This window comes from Sarcophilus harrisii, chromosome 3 (genome assembly GCF_902635505.1).
Source record: "Sarcophilus harrisii chromosome 3, mSarHar1.11, whole genome shotgun sequence".
In the NCBI taxonomy this organism is placed as follows: Eukaryota; Metazoa; Chordata; class Mammalia; order Dasyuromorphia; family Dasyuridae; genus Sarcophilus; species Sarcophilus harrisii.
Window position 1 is genome coordinate 598,126,626 of NC_045428.1, and position 25,741 is coordinate 598,152,366.

At 37.4% G+C, this 25,741-nt stretch overlaps 1 protein-coding gene across 2 annotated transcripts; it reads left to right on the forward strand.

Moving 5' to 3' along the window:
• Positions 1 to 3,055: 3,055 nt before the first annotated feature.
• Positions 3,056 to 23,030, forward strand: LOC100931139 (homeobox protein MSX-2-like). Of its 2 annotated transcripts, XM_023501125.2 has the most exons (6): positions 3,056 to 3,235; positions 3,652 to 3,797; positions 10,029 to 10,155; positions 11,514 to 11,609; positions 13,193 to 13,288; positions 21,757 to 23,030. In XM_023501125.2, exons 2-6 carry the CDS (start codon positions 3,765 to 3,767, stop codon positions 22,176 to 22,178), a joined length of 774 nt encoding a protein of 257 aa, XP_023356893.1. In that variant the 5' UTR covers positions 3,056 to 3,235; positions 3,652 to 3,764; the 3' UTR covers positions 22,179 to 23,030. The 2 variants fall into 2 exon arrangements, with proteins under 2 accessions (XP_023356893.1, XP_031819191.1); XM_031963331.1 differs by lacking the exons at positions 3,056 to 3,235; positions 3,652 to 3,797 and adding an exon at positions 11,138 to 11,322 and having other exon boundaries at positions 10,070 to 10,155.
• Positions 23,031 to 25,741: the final 2,711 nt, after the last annotated feature.

Sequence of the window (25,741 nt, forward strand, 5' to 3'; positions counted from 1 at the left end):
CACAAATTTATTCTAAAGTTCTTAAGAGAGACCTTGAGCATGTCCTTGTATAACTTTTTTCTGACCACCTTGTGAGCACTTGCCTTGTGTGAGTCCTCCACAAAATAATCTTTTTAGTAAGCATACATTTGGTACTCAGACAATGTGGCCAGCCTAATAGAGTTGAACTCTCTGCCGCAGAGTTGAAATGCTGGGAAGTTTAGCTCAAGAAAGGATCTCAGTGTCTGGTATCTTTTCCATGCCAGTGATCTTCACACAATCTTTCCAAAATAATTCAAATGAAAGCAATTCAGTTTCCTGGCAAAGCCATGTTTCTCAAGTATACAACAATGAGGATTCACAGCCTAAAAGGAGGTTAGGGTCAGAAGGAGGGTCAATCCTAAGGTCATGAAATTCCAGGAAAAGAAAGTCAGGTCCAACAGCAAAAAAGTAAGGCTGACATCTGAGGTCCTTGCCCTGAGGATATTTGGAGAAAAAGAAAGAAGCAAGAAAGATCTCTTGGAATTGGGAGAACTTCCAGAAAGGACTGGTTCCATCAAATCCCCTGCCACCTCTTCTGCTTTCTCAGTGGTTTATATTCAGACATAGGAAAATGATACTTGAAACTCATAAAAACTTTCTCAATTGTAGGACAATTAGGAGTATACATAGACCAAGGTCACAAGGTGTGAGCTGAACATGATGGAATGATTATCTAAAAAATAAAATGAAGGGAAGGAAGAATGCCCTTGGAGAAGAGGAAAAGGAGAGAATGGGGTAAATTTTCTGAAATAAAAGAGGCCCAAGAGAAATTTTATAATGGAAGGAATAGAAGGAGAGGAACCTTATTCTCTCACTCTCTCTCTCTTTCTCTCTCATTCTCTCTCTCATTCTCTTTCTTTCTCTCTTTCTCTCTCTCTCTCTCTCCCCACCCCCCCCCAAGGCAATGGGGGTTAAGTGACTTGCCCAGGATCACACAGCTAGGAAGTTTTAAGTGTCTAAGGATGGATTTGAACTCAGGCTCTCCTGACTTCAGGGCTGGTGCTCTATCCACTGCACCACCTAATTGCCCCCTCAACCTTATTCTCATCAGAATTGGCTCAAAGGGAATAATATACACACTCAGGTGAGAATAGAAATCTATCTTATCCTACCCATAAGTAGGATGGGATGAGAATAAGAGAAAGAGGGGATAATAGAAGGGAAAATAGATTGAGGTAAGTAAAAGTCAAAAGCAAAACACTAGAGAATGGACAGGGTGAAAGTTTAAAAAAGAGAAGGAGAATATAAAATAGAGGGAAATACATAGTACATTATTGTGAAAAAAATTTACAGCAAATTTCTCTGATGATGATCTCATTTCTCAAATATATATAAAACTGAGATAATTAAAAAAAAAAAAGATAAGAGACATTCCTCAACTGATGTTCAAAGGAAATGAACTGGAAGTTTTCAGACAAAGTAATCAAAGCTATCTATAGTCATCAAAAAAAATGCTCTAAATCACTATTGATTAGATAAATGTACATTAGAACAACTGAGCTACTACCACATACCTTTCAGACTGGCTAATAGGATAGAAAAGGAAAATGACAAACATTGGAAATGATCTGGAAAATTAAAACCCTAATGGCGAAGTTGTATATTGATTCGACCATTCTAGAAATTTGGAACTGTGTCCTAAGGATATATGGCACATACCCTTTGACCCAGCCATACCACTACTATGCTGTATCCCAGAGAGATAAAAAACAAAAATATGCACAAAAATATTCATAGCGGCTCTTTTAATGATGGCAAAGAATTAAAAATTGAAAGGACTCTCCATCGATAGGGGAATGGCTGAATAATTTGTTGTTTATGATTGTGATAGAATGCTATTGTGCTAGAAGTCATGATAAGCAGGAAGCTCTCAGAAAAACAAGGACGTGAAATCATGCAAAGTGAAGTGAGATGAATTAGGAGAATATAGTTCAGTGTAAGAGCAATATTGTGTGATCATCTGCTATGAATAATTTAGCTATTCTCAACAAGACAATTTTGAAGGACTTATGATGAAAAAAGGGATCCATCTATGCAGAGAACTCCCAGGAAGCTGGAAACTTCGGGGATGTTCCCCTCCTGCTAAGATTAATCAAGTGCATTTAAGCCTGGGAAACATGAGAAAACATAAGGTCCTGGCACATTGTGAACTTTACAAAAGACTGAGTCCTTAGACACTAACAACATACTTCAGAGAGTTAGATCATAGTAAACAGAAATCAGGATTGGTCACAGATTATTTCATAATAAACAGATTTCATAAACAGATTATTTCATAATAACATGATTTTAAGATCTATAAGCAGCAGGATTTCTCTTAATAAACGGCTCTGTTGAATTATCCGCAACCCCATCTCCTTATTTTCAACCACCACTGGCCCATTTATGCTGTGCTGGTCACAACACATCTCCAGAGAAAGAATTGACAGATCCTGAATGTAGATTTGTAGAGGAAGAACACTCTTTCTTTATTTTCATTATTGGGGATAAAGGGAATTGTCTGCGTTTTGTTTCATGGAAATATGTTTTGCAGGATTACACATGTATAATGTATGTCAAATTGCTTGTCTTCGCAGTGGGGTACAAGGAAGGGAGAGAATTTGGAACTCGAAATTTGAGAAAGGGCATGTTCCAATTGTTTTTGTATGTAATTGGGGGGAGGAATAAAACATTAAATAAAAAGAAAGTAGAAAATATAGCTCTACTTTCTGTCTAAAGGTGATAGCTGGGAGAATCAGGGGAGATAGGGGGGCTTGATACCCTCATGAAGACAAAGGAAATGACAGGGCACCAAAAACTGGGGAAAGAGCCCAGATGATTGACCCCAGAGCCCAGATTAGGAGGCAGGCAGTGGAGCTCCCTGGGGTGAACAGTTGGTAGGGGTGGAATTTGAGCTCTGGGTGGAGTTTGGTGGCTGGTGAGCTGCCCTGGGATGGGGGGCAGGGCTTTTGGCCTGCGAGGAGGTGGGGTACCATTGGAGGCTAGTTCCTGGAGCCTCGGGGGGCGGGGTGGGGCGGGGCTCTGGGGCCTAGGAGGAGTTACCCAGAACTGACTTGCAGAGAGTCTGAGGAGGTCACCTTTTTTCCCAGGAAGCCAAACGGCTGTGTACTGGAAGGACCCCCCCCCCCCGAGGTCTGAGCGGGATCCTGGGCAGCTCCCCTGCTTTCTTTGGATGCCTTTTCCCCTGGGCCTTATCCTTCCCGACGGGCCTCTGGTGAGTGTCCGCCAGGAGCCCCGGAGCACACTTCCCTCCCAAACCTGCCCGCGCTTCTTGTTCAGGCTCCCGAGCACGTCCCCAATATCTGGGGCGCCAAGCCCTGCATTACCCATAGTTCAGCTAGGACTTTCTCCGTGCGCACGAATCAGGGTGGGGACGGGGTGAGGGCCATCAATCGATTTCCTCCTCCCGAGATCCAACACCCCCGAACTGCCCCCTGCCTTCCCTAGAACTCTGGGAGAGGGCCGGAAGGGAGAAAAGGTGGAAAGCAATCTTCAAGTTCAGTTGTCTTTGTTTCCAAGCTTTACTTCACCTGTTGGTGCTTCTTCTGGGTGCTGCTTCTCCCCTGAGGGCAGTGCCAGGGGTTGGGTGACTCCTTGGGGAACCTCACCTCACCCTCTGAATCCTCATAGGCCAGTTCCCTGCTCAGACAGTGAAGGGAAAGATGTCTCCCCCTCTGGGATCCTTCTCCCTCTGCTCAGCCTGAAGAGGACCAAGACCTGGCCCGGGCAGGCAGCCTGAGGGCATGGCCCCCGGAGCCCACCGGCCCCCCTGGCAGGTGAGTGGGGGCAATGAGGACGGTAGACATTTACACAAATACGGAGGATTGCTCATGGAGCTGCCTCTCTTACCTAATTATCTTTTTTTTTAATTTTTTTTTTGGCTGAGGCATTTGGGGTCAAGTGACTTGCCCAAGATCACACAACTAGGAAGTGTTAAGTGTTGAAGGTCAAATTTGAACTCAGGTCCTTCTGACTTTAGGGCTAATGCTCTATCCATTACATCACCTAGCTACCCCTAATTATCATTTCTTTAAATTAAAAAAAAAGGCACACACACAAAAAAAAAGAGAGATAGTATATGCTAGTAACAACACTGTCCTGCTCTCTTGTTTTAAACTTTCATAAACTCTTTTCCATCTCTAGCAATAACACCCCCCCCAAAAAAAAAAACAAACAACTTAGTGCTCTCGTAGTTTTGATTTTAAGTTTTTCCTTCTTTATCATGGATTGTCCAAGAAACACACCTTCATTTATTAATCTCTCTATTATAGATGGCATTTCTTTGCTCTCTTTTTGCAGTCCTAACACACATCCCCTTCTCCCTTCTGTTTCCTTCTTCAAAACTCCCTTGTAACAACTGAGGGTCAAGGAAAAGCACTTCCCACATGCTTCCTGTCTGGACAGCTCCCAGCCTTGATATCTACCCCAGCTGTTTTCCTTTGCAATGTTGTGGTCAGAGCATAAAGGGTGCACCCGATTCCTTTACTCTGCCTCAGTCCAAACGTGTTCCCAGGTCTTTCTGAATCCCTCACATTTGCCATTTCTTAGATTGTCAGTAAGCATTTAGAAAGAGGCTGTTCTGTGCCAGGCACCGTTCAAACCTCGTATGGATACAAAGGAAGCAAAAATCTTGCCTTCAAGGAGCTTACAGTCTAATTTAGTAGAATACTAAATACTAAAGGCTGTAGATTGGAAGGTGGAAGGGAGAGTTTCAGGGCCCAGAAAAGCTTCTTTTAGAGGATTGAGATTTGAATCAGGACTCAAAGATAACTTGTAAGAGTTAGGTAAGGAGAGAGAAGTACAATGTAAAAAGGCTGTAAAAGCAGGTGATTTCTAGGTCTTAAAGGATTTTACATGCAAGATTTTATATTTAATCCTGAAGGTATTTGGGAGCTACAGCATTTATTGAGTAAGGGAAACACATGTTTGAATCAGTAATATAGGGAAATCATTTTTTAGTCAAATTTAAGATACATTGGAGTGGAGAAAGTATTTTCACTTAATAGTATTTTATTCTATTCCAAATATATAGAGAGTTTTCAATATTCAATTTTATAAAATTTTGAGTTCCAAATTTTCCTCTCTCCTTCCTTCCTCCCACGACAGCAATCTAATATAATATATAATAATATTTCCTCATTGGTCATGTTATAAAAAAAGAATCAGAACAAAATAGAAAAAAGGAGAAAAAAAATTTAAGTGAAAATAGCATGCTTCAATCAGCATTCAGACTCAATAGTTCTCTGTAAGAAACAATTTTCTGAACCCCAAAAAGAGCATGGTGAATTAACAGATGCAGCACGAGTGAAGCAGTTTAAACTTTTTAATATATTCCTGCAGAAGCAGGTGTGAAAATTCCATCTAAGTTCACATATTGATACAGAAAGGAGAACAAGCTCCTATACTATTAGTTTAGTTCTTAGACTTCCTTTAAAGGTTTGGATTGGCCCAAACTCCTGGGGGTTACAATCTTAATATATCCCCCCTTTTTGTGTTCCCACTAGATATGTTTCCCTTCCTTGGCCATCCATCTCATGTTCAAAGATAATGACTAACCCAGTTTCATTCAGCATGTGTGGTGGCTAGAAGCTTGCGTTCTGTCATTGATCTTAGCCAGTTTTAGCCAACTTTAGGCCTGGACCCCTTTATCAGGAACTTTGTAATTAGACTGTTCCTTAAGACCCTGACTGATCAAGGTTGATGACCTTATATTGTGATTTCTTTTGCAATCATAAGCATCTGAGGAAACAGAATTTGCTGATCTTTTCTCCCCCCTTTTTGTTTTAATAGGGATTCTACTTCCTTACTTTTTCCTTCATACTTTTAACATCATCTCACATTGCTCATCTATATTTTGATCTTCCCCAAAAGTAACTATTCTCATTTAACATTTCTCTTTCAACTAAAAACTTGTAATCTGGAAGGAAAAACTTTAACAAAGAGATTCAATAAAGTGGATCCAAACAGAAGGGAAATAAAAACAGTTATTATGTTTCACATTCCTTAGCTAAGTATCGTTCTGAGTAAATACTCAGCTCTGACCTATCATCCCCTCTTCCCCACCTTTCTGTCTTGAGGAGATGGAATTCTGGGAGCAAGTACTGATGTCTGTCTTCCACAGAAATCATGGCTACTAGGGATAGCTAGGTGGTACTGTGGATAGAATACCAGCCCTAAACTTAGGAGGACCTAAATCCAACACTTAACACTTCCTAGGTATATGACCCTGGAAAAATTGCCTCAGGAAAAAAAAACCCTCATGGCTACTTCAAGGTGGAGAGGGGCATAGAGTTGAGTCTGATTTACAGGGCTGGTCTTGCTCAAAGGAATGATTGAATAAGTTACCTAAGGAAGATTTTGCTTAAATATAGATTTAAATTTCCAATAGATACTTCACTGTTAAACAGGTTTACAATTTTAGCATGTCCCAGTTAATAATGATTATCTCAAATAATTGTAATAGGAAGAGATTCATCACAGAAAATTCACAATTTATATTGATCCTAAGGCTGATGCTTTTAAGAAACTTAACAAGTTTGTAAATTAAAAGGAATCTAAAGGGGTTCCAGAGAGGGGGCTGAGTTTGCTACTCTTGCCTGCTCCCTTTTGCTAACCTTTGACATTCCCTTTCTTTGTTCTTTGATATCCCCACATACACACACATTCTGTGAAAAGAAAAAGGGAGTTTTTTCCCCCATATCTCTAGAAGAGCTGTTTCAAAATGCAAAACTAATCCAGAAGAAGTTTTTCACCTCATCCCCACATTTCCATACCCAGTAATTACAGTTTTAGCTTGTTTTAAACATTTTCCACAAACTTCTGGGTTCAAGCCAAATCTCAGTTCTATAATTTCAGAAAGAACCCATGACTTATCATTTTGTATTTATTGACTTTCATAGACACAACTAGTAAGATTTTTTTCCCAAAACTTTTGCAGCTCTGAAAGTTCTTAGAGGAGAGCTTGGGTTTCCAAACCTCAAATGAGTTTCCCTCTTGAATTAGGAAAGAAACAAGACAATTCTTAAAATTCAGATAGAACACAAAATATCTACATCACTTTAAAAAGTTATCTTAAAATTGATGATATTTCACTTTTAGTTTGAGATTCCCTAAATTCTAACTAGATGTTTCAGTCAAACTTAGTCACCTTTTGGTGTTTTCCCAATTCACACAAACTTTTTCTCTTTTATGCCCTAAGAAAGGGTTAAGTGCCAGTTTTTGCTTCAAGATGCGGGCCTTCATCTTGAATTTGTTTTCCTGGCATGATTTCCGAGGTCTGCATGATTTCACTTATCAAGTCTGATAATGCAGTTACAAGCTGCTCCCTAGCTAGAGTTTTGAAAGGGACAGCATGCTGCTTATCTGTTTTCCCAAGAGGTTCCAATCTCTTAATCCCTTTCAGGCGATGTTCTTTTCATCCCTACATGCCCAAACTTTCTCACTTATCCTTCCAAACACAAATCTCCCTATGGACCCTGAGCAAAGCCCATCTAAAACTGCCTGTCCCGTTTCCCTCCCACTCTGATATGACATTTCTACTTCCTTTTAGCATCTTCACTGAATATATTTTCTTTTTTTAACTTATTTTTTCTTTTTTAAAATTTATCTAATTTTAATTCACATTACTTTCTGAATCTTGTTGGAAGAGAAAAATCAGTTGAAAGAAAAAACCATGAGAGAGAAAAAGATAGAAAAAAGAAATGAACATAGCATGTGTTGATTTACACTGAATATATTTTCTTTCTCTATCTCATTCACCCATTCTTGCGGTAAGGAATGAGGAGGTAGGACTTAGAGAGAAAAACCTTTTTTTTTTTTTCCTTTCAAAATCCTCTATCTTATCAATTGCTTTTCCAACCAACCTCTCTTGTCATTTGCTTTTAAAACCTGTGAGAAAAGATTAACAAATTCTGCTTCCACAGATGGGGCTTAGGCTTGCAAAAGAAATCATAAGATAAGAAACTCACCATCAACCAATCAGGGCCTTAAGTTAAAAAAAAAAAAAAAAAACAGTTTAACTAACTATTAAAAGTCCTGATAAAGGGGCCCAAGCTGGCAAAAACCGGCTAAGATGAGTGAGAAATTTTGAGCAAGTAGTGCACCAGGTCTTGGAGCTCAGCCCTCTCCTCCAAGGGAAGTTTAGTGTGCTATAATTTGTTTTTGCAGAGATTCTATTACTTAGGGCATGTTGGTTAATGTATATGAGGTTCATTAAGGGTTCCTACTTGCAAAAAGTGATAAGGTAGAGGAATAAAGCTGATAAGACGGATAAGCCCTTTTCAGGATTAAACCCATTAGGAGGTATTCCACATCTCTTCCTCATAATGCCTTCCCTTTAATGGTGTTTTTCTCCTTACTATAGCTAATAGATTAATCTGCTAAACTCTCTAACCTGCCAGTCAATGGCATATTTCTTTAATGGATTCTCCCAAATTCTTTTCCATAAAAAAATGGTAGAATTTGTTGTTGTTGTTTAATTGCTTTTTTTCTTCTTCCTTTCCTTCCCTCACTTTTTGATCTGATTTTTCTTGTGCCCCATGGTAAATGTGGAAATATGTTTAGAAGAATTGCACATGTTTAATCTATATTGGATTACTTGCCATCTGGAGGAGGGGAATGGGAAAAGGGAGGGTAAAAAATTTGAAATACAGCTTTTGCAAGGTGAATGGTAAAAACTGTCTTTGCCTGTATTTTGAAAATAAAAAGCTATTATTAAAAAAAAAAAAAAAGATAAATAGTGGGAGAACCATGTTCTGTTTCCACAGATGTTGACCCTACATTGTTTATAAAGATAAGGAATTGGTAGGGAAGTCAAATTGGTGATCTGTACTATCTTGGTCTGCAGTAGTGCTTGTAATCACAAAATTATTTATTCAAACACAAAGTCAGGTTGAAGGGAAGGGTGAAATATCCTGTTAAGATATCTTTGTGAGTCAGAGAATTAGCTAAACAACAAAGTTCCTGATAAGGGGGCCCCAGGACTAAAGCTGGCTAAAACCAGTTGGGATCCCAAATGCACCCATGCTTAATGAACCTCATACACATTAACCAACATAACACATAACCAACAACCTAAATAATAGAGCCTCTGCAAAAGCAAATTATAACACTAATGGAAATGGCAGATAATGAAATGAGTGTATCAAATAAGAACACATTATCCAAACATGTTCTATATGTAGCGAGTTGGAAAAAGAGATGAGAAGTATCAAGGCATTTTCACAGCTGGTTAATCTTGCTGCTTCTTTTTTTTAAATAATAGCTTTTTATTTTCAAAATACATGCAAAGATAGTCTTCAGTAGTCACCTTTGGAAAACCTTGTATTTCAAATTTCTCTCCCTCCTTTCCCCTACTCCCTACGTGCAATTCTTCTAAACATATTTCCACATTTATCAGATTGCACAAGAAAAATCAGATCAAAAAGGGAGGAAGAAATAGAAAGGAAAAAAAAAACAATCAAACAGCAACAAAAAAAAAGATGAAAATACTATGCTTTGATCCACAGTCCTCTCTCTGGCTCTCTCCATCACAAGATCATTAGAATTGGTTTGAATCATCTCATTGTTGAAGAGAGCCAAGTCCATTAGAATTGATCATCATATAATCTTGTTGTTGCTGTGTATAAGGATCTTCTGGCTCTGCTTACTTCACTCAGCATCAGTTCATGTAAGTTTCTCCAAGCCGCTCTGAAATCATCCTCCTGATTATTTCTTATAGAACAATACTATTCCATTACCTTCATATAACATAAATTATTCAGCCATTCTCCAACTGCTGGGCATCCACTCAGTTTGCAGTACAAAAAGGGCTGCCACAAACATTTTTGCACATACCAGTCCCTTTCCCTTCTTTAGGATCTCTTTGGGATATAAGCCTAGTTGAAACACTGCTGAATCAAAGGGTATGCACAGTTTGATAGCCCTTTGGGCATAGTTCCAAATTGCTCTCCAGAATTGTTGGATTAAAAAGGATTTCAGTTGTATGTGTTTTAAATTTTCATGGTTAGGAGTCACTGACATTCAAGGATGTGGCTGTGGACTTCACCCAGGAGGAATGGAGCCTCTTGGACAATTCTCAGAAAAAGCTCTACAAGGAAGTCATGCTGGAAAACTCCCAGAACCTGCTCTCTGTGGGTAAGAACTTTTCCTGAGAACTCAGTCTGTCATCAAAGGAGTGCCTTACTTCCCTAGTGTATAGAGTTTGAGCATTTATCAATTATTAGAAAAACAAAAACACTAGTCTCTCCAAAGTTCCCCCCCGCTCCCTGGTTTTCCCAATATGGGAAAGGTCTTTGCATTTTGTGATAGGAAGTTGGGACTTTCCTTAGTTGCTCCTGAAACTCTATCTTTCCTAATTTTTGTGGCTTCTTGGTCCAAAAAAATAAGTATTATAAAATTTTAGACTTGGAACTGATTCTCAGAGGTTATCTAGTCTAGCCCCTTCTTAGAGGTGAATTTTGCCTGCAAAATCTCCAAAAAGTGAGCATGCAACTTTTCCTTGAAGAAGGGCAATGAAGGGAACTGCCTACCCAACAAGGTAACAGCTCCCTCTTTAGGACAAATCTAGTCTTTAAAAATTTCATTTTGTTAACAAGTATAAATTTGTGGCTCTTTACTCAATCCTGCCCTGTCCAGGAAGTTTACCTTTGTTTTACTCTTCTCCTAAATTCCAAGGCAGTTGATGGGAAATATAAATTTATGTACACCCATGTATAACCTATATCAGATTGCTTGTGGTTTTGGGGAGAGAAACAAATAGGAAGAAAGAGAAAAAAATTGGAACTCAAAATCTTATAAAAATGTTGAAAACTATCTTTGCATTTAATTGGAAAAAATAAAATATTATTTAAAAAGAAAAAAATACATTTACGTACACCCACTATGTGCCAGGCACTGTGCTAAGCACTTTATAAAGATTATCCTACTGGGCTTCACAATTCCCTTCAAGTTTGGTGCTATTATTATTATTACCATGTTACAGTTGAGGAAACCAAGGCAAATAGAGATTAAGTTAAGTACAATTATTAAGTGTCTGAAGCTGGAATTGAACTCAGATCTTCCTGAATCCAGACTTGGGGTTTTCATCCTTGAACTACCAGCTGACTCTGTTTTCTAGATAATGGAAGCTGTGGAATAGGACCATCTTCCTATGAAGGAGACCAAGACAGAATTTTCTAGCTCCAAATTGGCTGCATGATTTCCTACTAATCCCCAAACTTCCAACAATAAATACCATGTCAACCATCCTTAAGGGGGTACAAGAACCCTTGCCACTGGATCTAAATGGCCCTGGAAGGGAAGGTGAGGCAGGTGACCTTGCACAACCCTCCCTCAACTCCAATTCACTTGTATGTCATGGTGTCACCCTCCTGATATCTTGGTCCTGTTCAAAAACAAAGGACAGACAACAACCTGTCATTGTTGCTTACACATCCCCTTAATAAAGTCTTACTTTTCTTTCTGTCCTCATCTCTTCCTTTTTCCTCACCAAGGGATCCCAGTTCTCAGAGAAGATTTGCTTTCTCATTTTGAAGATAAGAAAACATCACCAATCTTGGATCAAAAAGTCCAAAGAAATTCCTGTCCAGGTGAGTGAGAAGAGAGCAGGTATGAGGGCTGTTATCACAGAAAACACCAGGGTTGTAGCGAAAGGTGCTAAGAAGATCTGCATGCAAGCAAAAAAGAGGGGGGAGGGAGGAGTTCTTTTTTAAACACTTTTGAACAAGATGAGCCTCAGTTGTCCCATATTTTTTCAAGCCAACAAATATTTATTAAATACCTACTGTGTGCCAGATACGATATTAAATGCTGTAGTTACAAAGAAAAGTGAGGGACAATCCCTATATTCAGGGAGTCCACAATCTAATGGGTAAGAAAGCTGGAAAACAATTGTGTAGAGATCTGCTGTATCCAGGATAAATTAGAGCTCATAAAGAAGGGAAAGGAATGAAGAGAAAAAACTGGGAAAGGATTATTAAAAAGGATGAGTCTTTAGGTGTCACTTCAAGGAAGTCATGGTTAGTTTTTTAGGCATGAGGAGCAACCAAAGAAAGGGAGGGAAAGAAGATGAAGGGTTTTACCAACCAGAGCATTTTGTGCTCAATCCTGGTGGTAGAAAACCACTGGATCTTGTTGAGTGAGGGATGACCTGGTCAAAAGTGGACTTTATTTAGGAAAGTGAATTTGGTGTTGCATGGAGGATTGAGCAAACTAAAGAGAGAACTGAGGTAGTGAGAGCAACCAGCAATGTCTTGATTGTTGGTTTGAGGCAATACCTCAATTTTGAGGTTACCACAGGTTTGAGGCTATATGAGTGTGAACCAAGAAAGTAATGAGAGTAGAAAAGCAGAATCAATTCTGATTTTTCTTCTGCAGCATGATAAATGTGGATATCTGTTTAGAAGAATTGCATCTTTAACTTGTAATGAATTTACCTGCTATCTAGGGGATGGGGATAAAAGGAAGGGAGGGAGAAAAATTTGGAACACAAGGTTTTGCAATAGTGAGTGTTGAAAACTATCTTTGTGTACATTTTGAAAATAAAAAGCCATTATTATTATTAATTATTAGGAAAAGTAGAATCAATAGGACTTTACAAACGATTGAAAGAGGAGTTGTGAGTGTGTGACAGATAATGAGAGGTGATTCCTGGATTGTAAGGCTTGGGAAGATGGCCACCTGATAGCAATAATCAAGGAAAAAGATAGGAGGGCTGATTGAAATATTGGACATGGGAGGAAAAGAATCAGGAGACAGTGGGTGAGAGAAGACAACATGTAGGGGAAAAAAAGATGTGACTGACAGTATTAAAGATGGCAGATAGGTCAAGAAGGATGAAAAGACCATTGACTTAGACATTTGGAGATGATTTGTAACTTTTCTGAGGACTATTTTAATTGAAAAAGGGAACTGCAGAGGATTTTAAAAACAAAAAAGGAAAGATATATGACCATCTTTCTATGAAGGAGACCAAGACAGAATTTTCTAGCTCCAAATTGGCTGCATGATTTCCTACTAACTTCCCAACTTCCAATAATAAACACCATGTCAACATTCTTGTGGTTCCAGGGAACCATCCTGTGTTCCTTGCTTGCACATCCCCTTTCCCTGAAGAGAAATAAAGTCTTACTTTTCTCTCTATGCTCATCTGTTCCTTTTTCCTCATGCCAAGGAATCCCAGTTCTCAGAGAAGATTTGCTTTCCCATTTTGAAGATAACAAAACATCACCGATCTTGGATCAAAAAGCCCCAAGAACTTCCTGTCCAGGTGAGTGAGAAAGCAAGTATATGAGGGCTGTTATCACAGAAAACATCTGGGTTATAGGTAAAGTGGTAGAAAGATCTGTATTTTTAAATGCTTTTGAGCAAGATGATCCAAGAATGGGCCATAATAGAATCTTAAGCTTCTGGTGAATATAAAAAAAAATAAAGTTGGCAGATATGTTATTATCTTAATCATAAAAACTAAGTTTGTTGAAAATGGTTCAACAAGAAAAATGCATTATGGTCAAAAATATGGTAGACAATGGAATAATATCAGTTTTTAATATGTGTGCACCAATGAATGTGAATAAAATATAAGAAAAGTTGAACATAAGAGCAAAAACTAATACATGACAAATAAAAGTTTAAACCTATTTTTCATCAAAGCATAGGAAATTTACAAAAGATGACCAACTGGTAATGCATCAGAACTGGTCCATATAGAAAAGCAGAAATCTTACTTGAGCACAACACATTAAAAGAATAATCAATAATGAAAGATTGTAAGTGAAATAAGAATAAGGCCATTTAGTGCTGGAGAAAGAACTGTTTGGTCTCAGGTTTGAGGTATAGTGTCTCTACAAAGATATTATAATGGCTTTATTTGCTAAATGTAGTGGGAATCCTATCATTATCATGGACGTGTTGTGAATATTTACATGTTGTGAAATTCTTCAAAAATTACATCAACCAATAGATGTGAGTTCATGGTAATTTCAATTGATCAATTCTGCCCATTAAGTTCTAAAATTCTTCTTTTTGACTTGAGATAGAGTATAAGTCAGTTTAGGTTTTTTCAATGGAGGAAATCTATTTCTATGTTTATGGGTCTTATTTTATGTTTGTTCCCTTACAATGCAAAGACTAAGTGTGCAATGTATGAAATTACTATGGAAGAATGTTATGAAAGAAACCAAAGTGACTTCAATATAACTTCAATATAAGAAAAATCTGTGACTCAAATATCAAGTCAGAGAAAAATCAAAATAATTACTGTGTTTGATAAAGATGTAAAGGGTTTCAGACAATATTCTGTCCCATTCCAGTTTAAAAAAATGACCTCAGAGAATGACTCTTTTCAGGCCAGTGAAGATAGTGAATGTGTTAATGAGAAGATTGGTATTATTCAGGCTTAGTCTCCCCAAGTATAATTATATCAAGGTATTCAACAGGAAATGGCCATTAGTTTGACTTCAGACATCATTAGACATCAGTAAACTTGTATTGGAGAAATGGTTTACAAAGCAAATAAAGGTAAGAAGCCCTTCAGTCATAATTCAAATCTGCAAGAAAACCTTATTAAAGTAATCAATGTGGGAAGATTTTCAAAAAGAAATCTAGTCTTCCTCAATATCAGAATTCACATCGGAGAGAATTTTTTTTATTGTAATCAATGTGGAAAGACTTTTGCACAGAACATCAAACTTGATGAGAACTTCTATAGAAAGATGTCTTTCCCTGGGAAAAGTTATGGGGATGGGGTCCTCAAACTTTTTAAATAGGGGGCCAGTTCATTGTCCCTCAGACTGTTGGAGGGCCAGACTATAGTAAAAACAAAATTTTGTTTTGTGGGCCTTTAAATAAAGAAACTTCATAGCCTGGGTGAGGGGGATAATTGTCTTCAGCTGCCACATCTGGCCCATGGGCCATAGTTTGAGGACCCCTGGAAGTAAAGAGCCTCTTGACTCACTTTCCACATTGTGCTTTTCCTTTCTGAACAGGAAATTTCCCCACCTGGTTAATCCTGAATCTGACTTTTGATAAGCTGTTGACTACATGACTGGCTGTCTGATAAGACTCTTGTCTGGAATCAAACAGTGATGAGGGAGTTTGTCCCTCTACTGTGTATATGTCAGGTCAGTCTGTGCCCTGGAGGGGATGAGTCGCGACATTTTTATAACTATGCCCCTTCTTTTCCTTTCATAGCAAGTTACTGTAATCAAGCAAAATGAGCAATAGAAGTTTTATAAGTACAATACTAAATCTATTGGTTAATGTATTGATACTCTTGCAAATATAAAAAATCTTAGGGGATAGCTAGATGATTACATGAATGTAATGGTCAGCATGGAACTAGGAACCCTCATTTTCCTGAGTTCAAATCTGATCTTAGACACATGTGTGACCCTGGACACAAAGAAACTTAATCCTGTTTTGGATAAAGAAATGGCAAACTACTCCAGGATCTTTTTCAAGAAAACCCCACTGGTTTGGAAAAAGTCAGACATGACCAACCAACTACAACAAACAATGAAAAATCTTATAATTTTTTTCTATATTTGTTGTTAAATTAAAATATAAGGACAGTATCCTCCTAAAGGGAGAATTAGAAAAAGTATTGAAACATAGATGTAAAAGTTTTCTAATTAAAATTATAACTTTAAGAAAACAACAGGATTAGACTGTTTTCTCTAAGAAATTGGTTGTTGTTATTTGTCCTTCATTCTTGAAGAGGGCCATGAAATCAGAGAGGTGATGTCTTGACATGCAAGTGAATTGGAGATAAATTTTAGAAGCCTGTGTGAGTTCACCTGCTTCATTTTCCCCTCCAGAGCCATCTGGGTCCATTGGCTAGATATAAATCAGAAGAACTGGAGATGGCACTGGATACAATGAGAGACCTTGGCCTTTTTAAAATAAGATCTTCAACAGGTCCCAGTCTTATTGAGGTTAAACCCATTCAATAACTAAGGCTAGGTAGCAACTGAGACCAAAAATCTCCTCTTTTACTTAGTCCAAAAACAAAAAGAAAAAAATTTTAAATAAATAAATCAGGGAGGGGAAGATCCTGGGTTTCTAATCAAAGCATAAATAATTGCTATTTACATTCCATCTAAGTCGATCAGGACTCAAACAGTGACCAAATGGGGCTTGGCCTAGGACCTACTGGTGGCCAATCAATGAAAATCAGAGTGGTTTTATTTAAGGCTTTGTTCTTAAGAAAGAAATCTAGGTGGTAAACCCCAAGGGGTGTACATAAATATATAATGGGCTTAGAAATGTTTCTAGTATAGAAATTCAGACTTTAAGAATGTTTTCTTAATAAATTCTCAAAATTGAGTTAGGAATTCTACAAAGAAAATTGATGTGGCTGAGGTGGACACCAAATGTTGGGATCTGGTCATATGAAGACTTCACAATGGCCATTGTCTTTGGCAAAAGGCAGGTTTATTACAGACAAAATAATGGCAAAAAATAGATAGTGGGAATGGTAAATATGAAATAGAGTTGGGAGAGCATAGAAAGGGGTTTTAATAATTAATGGTAGAATTTAATACATATAATATAATTTAATAATTAATGGAATTTAATAATTAAATGGACATTGAGAGTGAGTAGGATACAAGGAGATGATGTTACTTAATAGTGATGGTCGTCCTTGAATTGCATCAATCTTTTATTTCATGATGTTTGTGCCAAGTTTTTTATTTCTGCTTTCTGTAGTGGCTTGCCATTTCCGTCTCCAGATCATTTTACAGATGAATCAAGACAAATATGGTTAAGTGACTTGCCCAGGATCACACAGCTACTAAGTATTTGAGGCTAGATTTGAATTCAGAAAATTGAGTGATGATGTACTTGAAATGAAATAGCCAATTAGCAGAAAATACATTGATGACTCATTATGTGCCTGGTATTATCTGAAGCCCTGGGATACCAAAAAGAGGCAAATCCATTCCCTAGCTCATCACCTAATAGGAGAGAAAATAAGGATACAACTACATACAGCCAAGTAATACACAGGAGAAACTGAAATTCACTAAAAGTGGAAAGGCTCTAGAATTAAGAGGAATTAGGTAGAGGATGGGATTTTTGTTGTAACTGTGATACGTAGAATCTGAAATGAGATAGGGGAAACGTTTGAACTTCTGAGCATATTTATTTATTGAACAATGTATGCCAATTATATAACAAATAGGGACCAGACCTCCTCAGCTTGGCATTGAATCCCAAATATGGGAGGAGACTGATTTTTTTTTTTGGTGCATTAAAAACAAAAACAAGACCAATTAATTGAAAGAAAACAAATAGCAGGTTACAAAACCGGACAAAAAATTAGGGAAATCTAATTTTTAATTGGAGGAAAAATAAGTTGGGAAAGGGATGAGTGAGTTTTAAGAGCTGGAAAAAAGAAGCCAGGAGAGAGAACACATACAATTCCCTGAAATCACAAAAAGAATTGTCCCATTCCTCCTAAAAAAAAGAAAGTGGGATCCCTTTCTGAGTAAAGAAACCACAACTTTTATTAAGAAAAACTAAGGTGTTTTGCATCATACAGTCTGAGACCCCCAACCTACTAGACCAACAGGTATTGATAGTTTGCTTGATTCATTTATGGTATAAATAGGTAAATTATGTCATAAATAGTCAGGACCTTTTTATTGACATAGACTTTTGGCTCAATCAGAGCCATTTTCCATCATAAGCTCAGAGCACCTCTTTTTTTTCATTTTATATCATATATCATAAAGCTCATTTTAATATAAAAATGGTTCTACACACAATACAAAACTTATAATGATTTAATCATACTTCTAATGTTAACAAAGGTATTCACCTGAGACTACACTTAGCTTCAGTTACACAGGACAATAAATCTTATTCTTGTAGCTAATAGGTACTTAATTTTGCTTTATTAATCATCTAAGACATTGATTACTGATCTTTCCTGTTACACCTCCAAGTGTTTATATTCAATCAAACAGGGAAACAATAACTCATTGACCAGTGTGGGGGCTACTTTTTTGATAAGAGACAGATTGCTTCAATTGAATAATTATGAGAAAACTTCTTGCATCAGTCTTTGAATCTGACTGGGTTTTTGGACAGCAAAACCTAGGTCTAAGCAACAGTTAGGGGTGATCCAGCTTCCTAGCCATGCAGAGCTAGATTCAAACAACACAATAAAGTTTTTTTCCCAGTTCCCATACCTGAATACGATTTTCTCAAAAAACAGAAATTGGATTGGATCCACAAGTGAATTTAAAGGAAATGAACCTAGATCTAGAATTGAATCACAAGATAGTGTCACTGTAACTCCCTCAATCCCAATTTCCTCCAATTTGATTCTTAGGGGAGGATCCAGCCCCCTTCTTCATGAATCACTTATCTCTAAGCCAAATCTATGAGGTTTTCATATATTCTTAATCAGAATTATCTAAATCAGGCTACAGATCAAAACTCTTAGAGCATTCACAATAGATAATTTTGAAGGGAGACTGCTATGTCACCAAGGGTGCTTCAAGGGAAGGGACCAAATGTTCAAGGACAGGGAAAAGTGATGGATCAGTGTTTTGTAGGAAAGGTTGTCTGGATTAGTAAAAGACTCGTGGTGTCTTGATTCTTTCCATTGATCCATATTACTCTATTATATCCATATTACTATAATTAATTTATATTATTAGATAATATAGATTATAATCTATAATTACTATAATTGATTATGAGCAACCACTTGTATAGGAGGAAGTAAGACTCATGCTGCTTGGGAATGGCACACAGAGTATTTCAGTCCTCCTCACAGAAGAGCTAGATAATCTGGTGAATGAAACAGAGACCTAGCTTCGTGACTGTGCACTTAGGAGCTGAGCTGATTGCCAATGTCAGTCAGTTTTTTGAGGCATAAATTGAGTCCTGAGAATTCTCCCATTTGGGAGACTTGGCTGTATTCAGGACAAGAGAAAGGTATATCTCCCACTTCTGAGTTCCTGGAGAAATATCTTGGCAAAAGTTTTGCCACAGTCTTGGTGACTGGTTGGGAGAAGTAGTTCCTACAGATATTACAGGTTATTTCATTCTGCAATTTGTGGACTGGATTTAATATCAATTTCTCTGTGGGGAGAGAAATGAGTGAGTGTCTTAGTTGGAGAGAAAAATCCCTTTCCTTTTTTCCTGTTAGGCTCAGTGCCCTCTCTCTTGATGAAGCCCAGATGGGTCAGAAGAGCTAGATCCTTTCTATTTGATCTTAACATCTAGGCCATGAATGAAGCCCCCAGGGGGCCAGAATAGCAAAGTTAGGTGAGGGGGAAAAAAAGATTTTTTTATCAGGACCTTTTCCCATCCACACTTCCCCCTCAGGTGGCCTGATATCAGGAGGCAGGCAAACACCTCTCTCGTATATTCTTTGAAGTCCAGAATGAAAGTGGGGCTATCACCTCCTGATCTGACCATCGAAGACCAAATCTATAGCAATGTTGTCTAAGGACCTCCCCCCCCCCTTTTTTTTTTAACAAACCAGGATTTCATTGTTTGGTTTTTTAATCACCTAGACTTTAAAAAATGATGGCGAAAAATGTTAATAATGTAGATTATACTTAAAAGTATATTATGTGTAAATTCTTTTTTCAGAAAACTCTTTTTTATTTTTTAATTTAAAACAAAAAATGAGAAAAAACTAAATAGAAAAAAAGACAGAAAAAGAAAAAAAATTGTCACATGCCCAACAAAACATCAGGGGGAACTCAAAATATGTAACAATAAATTTCCATTTCTTGCTTCCAAGTATGTTTTATTTTGTTAGCACTTTTTATTTGACTTTTTCCCCTTATTCCCTGTCTCTCATTTTTAATGTGTTTTTAATAAACTACATATTGTAAGGTTCTGGTTTTCAAACATATACTAGCTAAGTAACCCTGGAAAAATCATTTAATGTTGTTTGCCTCAGTTTCTTCATCTAAAAAGTGAACTAGACAAGAAAATGGCAAAACCATTCTAGTATTTTTATCTTCAAGATCTATCACACTGATAGGCTACAAGCTAAGACTAAAGCAGAGGAAGAATTGGCAGGTGACTTTTTGTTCACAGATGATTGTGCACTCAGTCCACTCAGTCCAGCCTCTGAGACCGAGATGCAATAAAATGTGGATCAAGTCTCTGCTGCTTGTTATATAATTTTGGTCTAAAAACCACCAAGAAAACAGAAGTCCTCCACCAGCCAGCACCACATCATCCTAATGTGGACCATCAATTAAAGAAAATGAAGAAATGCTGTGTTTAAGTTTAAATACTTGGCGGTGTGTTTTCTAAGGATGCACACATAGACAGAAAGCTTAATGCCTGCATTGCCAGAGCCAGCTTAGAGTTTGAGAAGCTTTGAAAGAAAGTGTGGGAGAAGAGGTATTGGGCTGCCTATCAAACTGAAGGTCCACAGAGCCATTGAGCTGATTTCATTGTTGTGTGGCTATGAAACCTGGACAGTCTATCAGCACCATGCCAGAAAAGCTAAGCAATATATACAAGTGGATTTACACTATCGTCATTAGACAATGGAAAAATAAATCATATATATATATATATATATATATATATATATATATGTATGTATGTATATACCTTTAAGTATAAGCGTATATATATATATATATATATATACTTTTATATAGTAACTGACAATTCGTTTCATTGATTGGTTTCAGGAATAAAAACAAAATAAATTTTCATCTCTCAACAAGAGAACTTATTAAATTCTCCTACAATTTTTCCATTTTACCTATATATGAATGAGTATTTTTACTGTATTCTTATATAAATTAAAATATAGCTGGTGGTGCAGTAGAAAGAATAGTGGGCAAGCAGTCAGCAAGCCTGAGTTCAAATTCCACCTCAGACACTGACAAGCACTGTGATTCTTGGTAAATCATTTAATCTCTGCTGGCCTCTGTTTCCTCAATGGTAAAAGAAGAAAAATAACAGCAACTACCACAGTGTTTTGAGATAAAATCTGTAAGGCATTTGTACAGTTATTTGTTGTTGTTATTAATTTGATGTGGAACCAAAGGAAAGATTAGGTTTGTCAGCTGTTGAATCAAATATTGCAAACTTTTGTTCAAGAAAAAAAGCTAATTGCAAAAGGAATCATATTATGTTATATTCAACATCTAAGTTGTGACTAGATTTCTCTCTCTCCTTTCCCTCTTTTTCTCATTCTCTCTCTTTTTTCTTTCTCCCTCCTCTTTCACTCTGTGTATGTATGTATGTGTCTCTATGTCTGTTTCTCTCTGCTTCTGTTTCTTTCTTTCTTTCTCTCTCTCTCATTCTGTCTCTTCCTATCTCTTGGTGTCTCTCTGTCTCTGTCCCTTTCTCCATCCCTCCCTCCTTTTCTCTCTGCCTCTCTGAATCTTTCTCTGTGTGTATATCTATCTGTCTTCGTCTCTGTCTCTCTCTCATTCTGTCTCTGCCTATCTCTCTGCCTCTGTCTCTATCCCTTTCTCCCTCCCCTCTCTCTCTCTCTCTCTCTCTCTCTCTCTCTCTCTCTCTCATCCCTCCCCCTTGGCAGCTCTGCTATCTTGCCAGCTCTTTTTACACTAATTGTATTGTACCTGCATCAACTCTTCCAGCAACAGGTACATCAGTTAAGTAACAGTGAAACACGAAAATAACATTGTTATTGGATCACATCACCCAGAATCTGCAAGGCCTAAAGGCCAAGTCATTGAATTCCAAATAGTTTGTGTTTGTCTCTCTCTCCCACAGGGCCCCCCAGTCCCCAACGGCGCACCCTCAGAAAACACAAGAACATTGGAAAACCTTGGACGCCCTTTACAACATCACAAAGGCTGGCCTTGGAAAAGAAATTCCAACAGAAACAGTACCTGTCAGCTGCTGAGCGAGCAGAGTTCTGCACCTCTCTGAGCCTCACGGAGAGACGGGTCAAGGTTTGGTTTCAGAATCGAAGAGCCAAAGCCAAGAGACTGCAGGAAACTGAGGTAGAGAAACTGAAGTTAGCAGCCAAACCCCTTTTACGTTCTCTTGCCCTGCCTTTACCATTGGTGACCCACCTACAGGCTCCACCTGCTCTGTGTGGGACCCCCAGCACCTTTCCTCCAGGTACCACGCAGCTAATGCCCAAGCTTTTTACGACCCCAGTCAGTTATAACATGTTTTATCTGTCTTAGAGGATACTAGTCTGCTAATATAACACCAAAGACTCAAAAAGCGTGGATTCCTTCATAAGCCCTAGGCTTAAACCTGCAATCCAGGTACCTGAAAAGGAGCTAGAAACGTGGGCCACACAGTACAGCTTGCTCTATGATGGGGAGAGAGATCCCATAGTGGGCAAAAATTCCACGTGTGAACTGCTTGAGATTGAAACTCCAGCTGGCCGGTATAAGTCTAATCCTATCTAGGAATGTGTGCCATTCTATTCAGAAATTGGGGAGAGTGAGCAGAGAAACTCTAGATCCAAGGTTCTAGGTTCCCAGAAGAGGAGTCCCAACTTATTCAGAAGAGTTTATGAAATTATACTTGGGATTTGGGTTTTTCTTTTTTTTACCCCAGCCTCTGAAGCTATCTAAATATAGAACCAAGGTACCAAGTAAGCTAGTAGTCCAGAGTGAATATAGTCAAAACCCAGATAGATAAGGACCCCTTCCTGATAAATATAAAGGAAAGCAGGTCCCTGGTAGCAGCCCATGGAAGTCATCATAGTTTTGCTTTTCAGTGTAAATGTCTTGGGATTTAGGATTCAGATCTCTACCACTCTCCACAGTAAAGCATCCATAGCACTGACTTTTGTAAGTACCACGCCTTTTGATTTTCTTTTTTTTTTTTTATCTGATTGATATGAGCTGTTTCTGAAGCCAGGAATTACTTGACAGTGCCTCTTATAGATATTTAAAAGATGTATTTTTAAAAAATAATGTGTATATCAGAATTAAAGAGCATTTATGAAAAGACTGTACATAATTTTGTACAATGGTCTCAAATAAATTATAATAAAAATTTTCTATTTTGTACAAATCAATCAATAAAATATTCTGAGTTGAATTTTTTTTAATGCTGTAGATATTCACAGATCCAAAATGGCAGAGTAAGTAAGGCAGGAATTTGCCTGAACTCTCCAGACAACTGTAAAATAATGCCCCAAAATGAATTCCAGAATAGCAGGACCTACAAAAGAAAGGAATGAATTTTCTTGCTTCCCCAAAAAAAAATGATCAGCAGGAAAAAAATCTAACTCACTTGGGTAAAAAGGGAGAACAATCCAGTGTAGATGACACCCAGGCAAGCAAGCCCTGGTACAGGTTAATGATGAGGCTCTATGATCCTGCTTCCCAGTGCAACAGACCAGCAGGAAGGCCTCATTAACTTGGTGTTAAAAGCTTGAGAAAGTTTTTCCTCCATCCCAGAAGATAAGCCCAATTTTAACATAAAATTAAATTTCATGAAATAGGTTGGAAAAATAAATACAAACAAAAAGTACCTGACAATGTCATTTTATTATGCTGTCAGGGAAAACCAAAACACAAACTTAGAAAACAACATTTTAAAAAAATTACATGAAAAACCTCAAAATAAAAAATGTGAATTTATCTCAGACCCAAAAAAGAACTGAAAGTTCTCAGAGAGAATTTTTAAAATAAATGAGAGGTAGAAGAAAAAGTGATAAAATTGAGATTGATGCAAGAAAATCATGAAAAAAAAATCAATAGTTTGTTAAAGGAATCATAAAAAATGGAAAAGGTTGTATAAAAATTCACTGAAGAAAACAACTTCTTAAAAAAGTAAAAGTGGCCAAATGGAAAAGAGGTATAAAAATTCACAGAAGAAAATAGTTCCTTAAAAATTAGAATTTAGGGGAGCAGCTAGGGGACACAGTGGATAGAGCACCAGCTCTGAAGTCAGGAGGACATGAGTTCAAATCTGGTCTCAGACATTTAACACTTCCTGGGTGACCCTGGGCAAGTGACAACCCCAATTGACTCAGCCAAAAAAAAAATTGAATGAGGAGAAGCTAATAATGCCATAAGATAACAAGAAACAATCAAGAAAAGAATGAAACAATAGAAGAAAATGTGAAATATCTCATTGGAAGAACAACTGACTTGGAAAATTGATCTAGAAGTATTATTTGAGAATTGTTGAACTACCTAAAAGCCATGATCAAAAAAAGATCTTGGATCTCATCCTTAAAGAAATTATCAAGAAAAATTGTCCTACTGATACATTGTGGGTGGAATTGTGAATACATCCAGGCATTCTGGAAAGCGATTTGGATCTATGCTCAAAAAGTTATCCAACTGTGCATACCCTTTGACCCAGCAGTGTTACTACTGGGCTTATATCCCAAAAAGGCCATAAAGAAGGGAAAGGGACCTGTATGTGCAAGAATGTGTGTGCAGCCCTCTTTGTAGTGGCCAGAAACTGAGAACTGAATGGATGCCCATCCATTGGAGAATGGCTGAATAAATTGTGGTATATGAATGTTATGGAATATTATTGTTCTATAAGAAATGACCAGCAGGATGATTTCAGAAAGGCCTGGAGAGACTTACAGGAACTGATGCTGAGTGAAATGAGCAGGACCAGGAGATCATTATATACTTCAACAATACTATTATGATGATCAATTCTGATGGACGTGGGCCTCTTCAGCAATGAAGATTTGTTCAGTAATGAAGAGAACCAACTACACCCAATGAAAGAACTCTGGGAAATGAGTGTAAACCACTTCATAGAATTCCCAATCCTTCTATTTTTGTCTGCCTGCATTTTTTATTTTCTTCACAGGTTAAGTGTACATTATTTTAAAGTCCGATTCTTCTTGTGCAGCAAAATAATTGTATGGATATGTACACATATATTGTACTTAACATATACTTTAACATATTTAACATGTATTGGACTATCTGCCATCTGGGAGAGGGGGTGGGGAAAGGAGGGAAAAAATTGGAATAAAGGTTTTGCAATTGTCAATTCATGAAATGAATACTTGCCAGCTTTTTCACTCTATTTTTTTTTTTACAAATATTGTCTCATTTGTTTCTCATATTAACTCTAAGGAATAGAGTAGTTGTTATTATTATCCCTATTCTATATGGAAAATCAAGCAGATTAGGTGAAGGTACTTGCTTGGGATCATACAGTTAGGTAATATTAAAGACCAAATTAAAATTCTGGACTTTTAGTTCCAGGCACAGCAAACTATTCACTATCTCTTTACTGATTAAAGAAATCACTTGGACTTCAAGGCATTTCCAATTTTTGTGATGGAAAAGCCATCTGCATCCAAAGAGAGAACTATGGAGATTGAATGTGGATCACAACATGGTATTTTCATCTTTTTATGTTGTTGTTTGCTTGTTTTTTTCCTTATTTTTCCCCTGTTGATCTGATTTTTCTTGCACAGTATGATAAATGTAGAAATCTATATTGGATTACTTTTGAATCTATATTGGATTACTTGCTGTGAAGAAGAGGGAGGGAAAGAGGCAGAAAATTGTGGAACATAAAGTTTTGCAAGGGAGAAAAACTATTTCTGCATGAATTTTGAAAGATGAAAAACTTTTAATTTTAAATTTAAAAAAATCACTGTAGAAACAATGATATAGAAATCATGGCAGTCAGTGTCACCAAAAGAACGGGGAGGAAAACTGAGGACCAATCAACTAATAAAGGCCAATGAAATTATAGTATATAAATGTCATGGAATAGTATGAAAAAGGAATACCAAACAGGA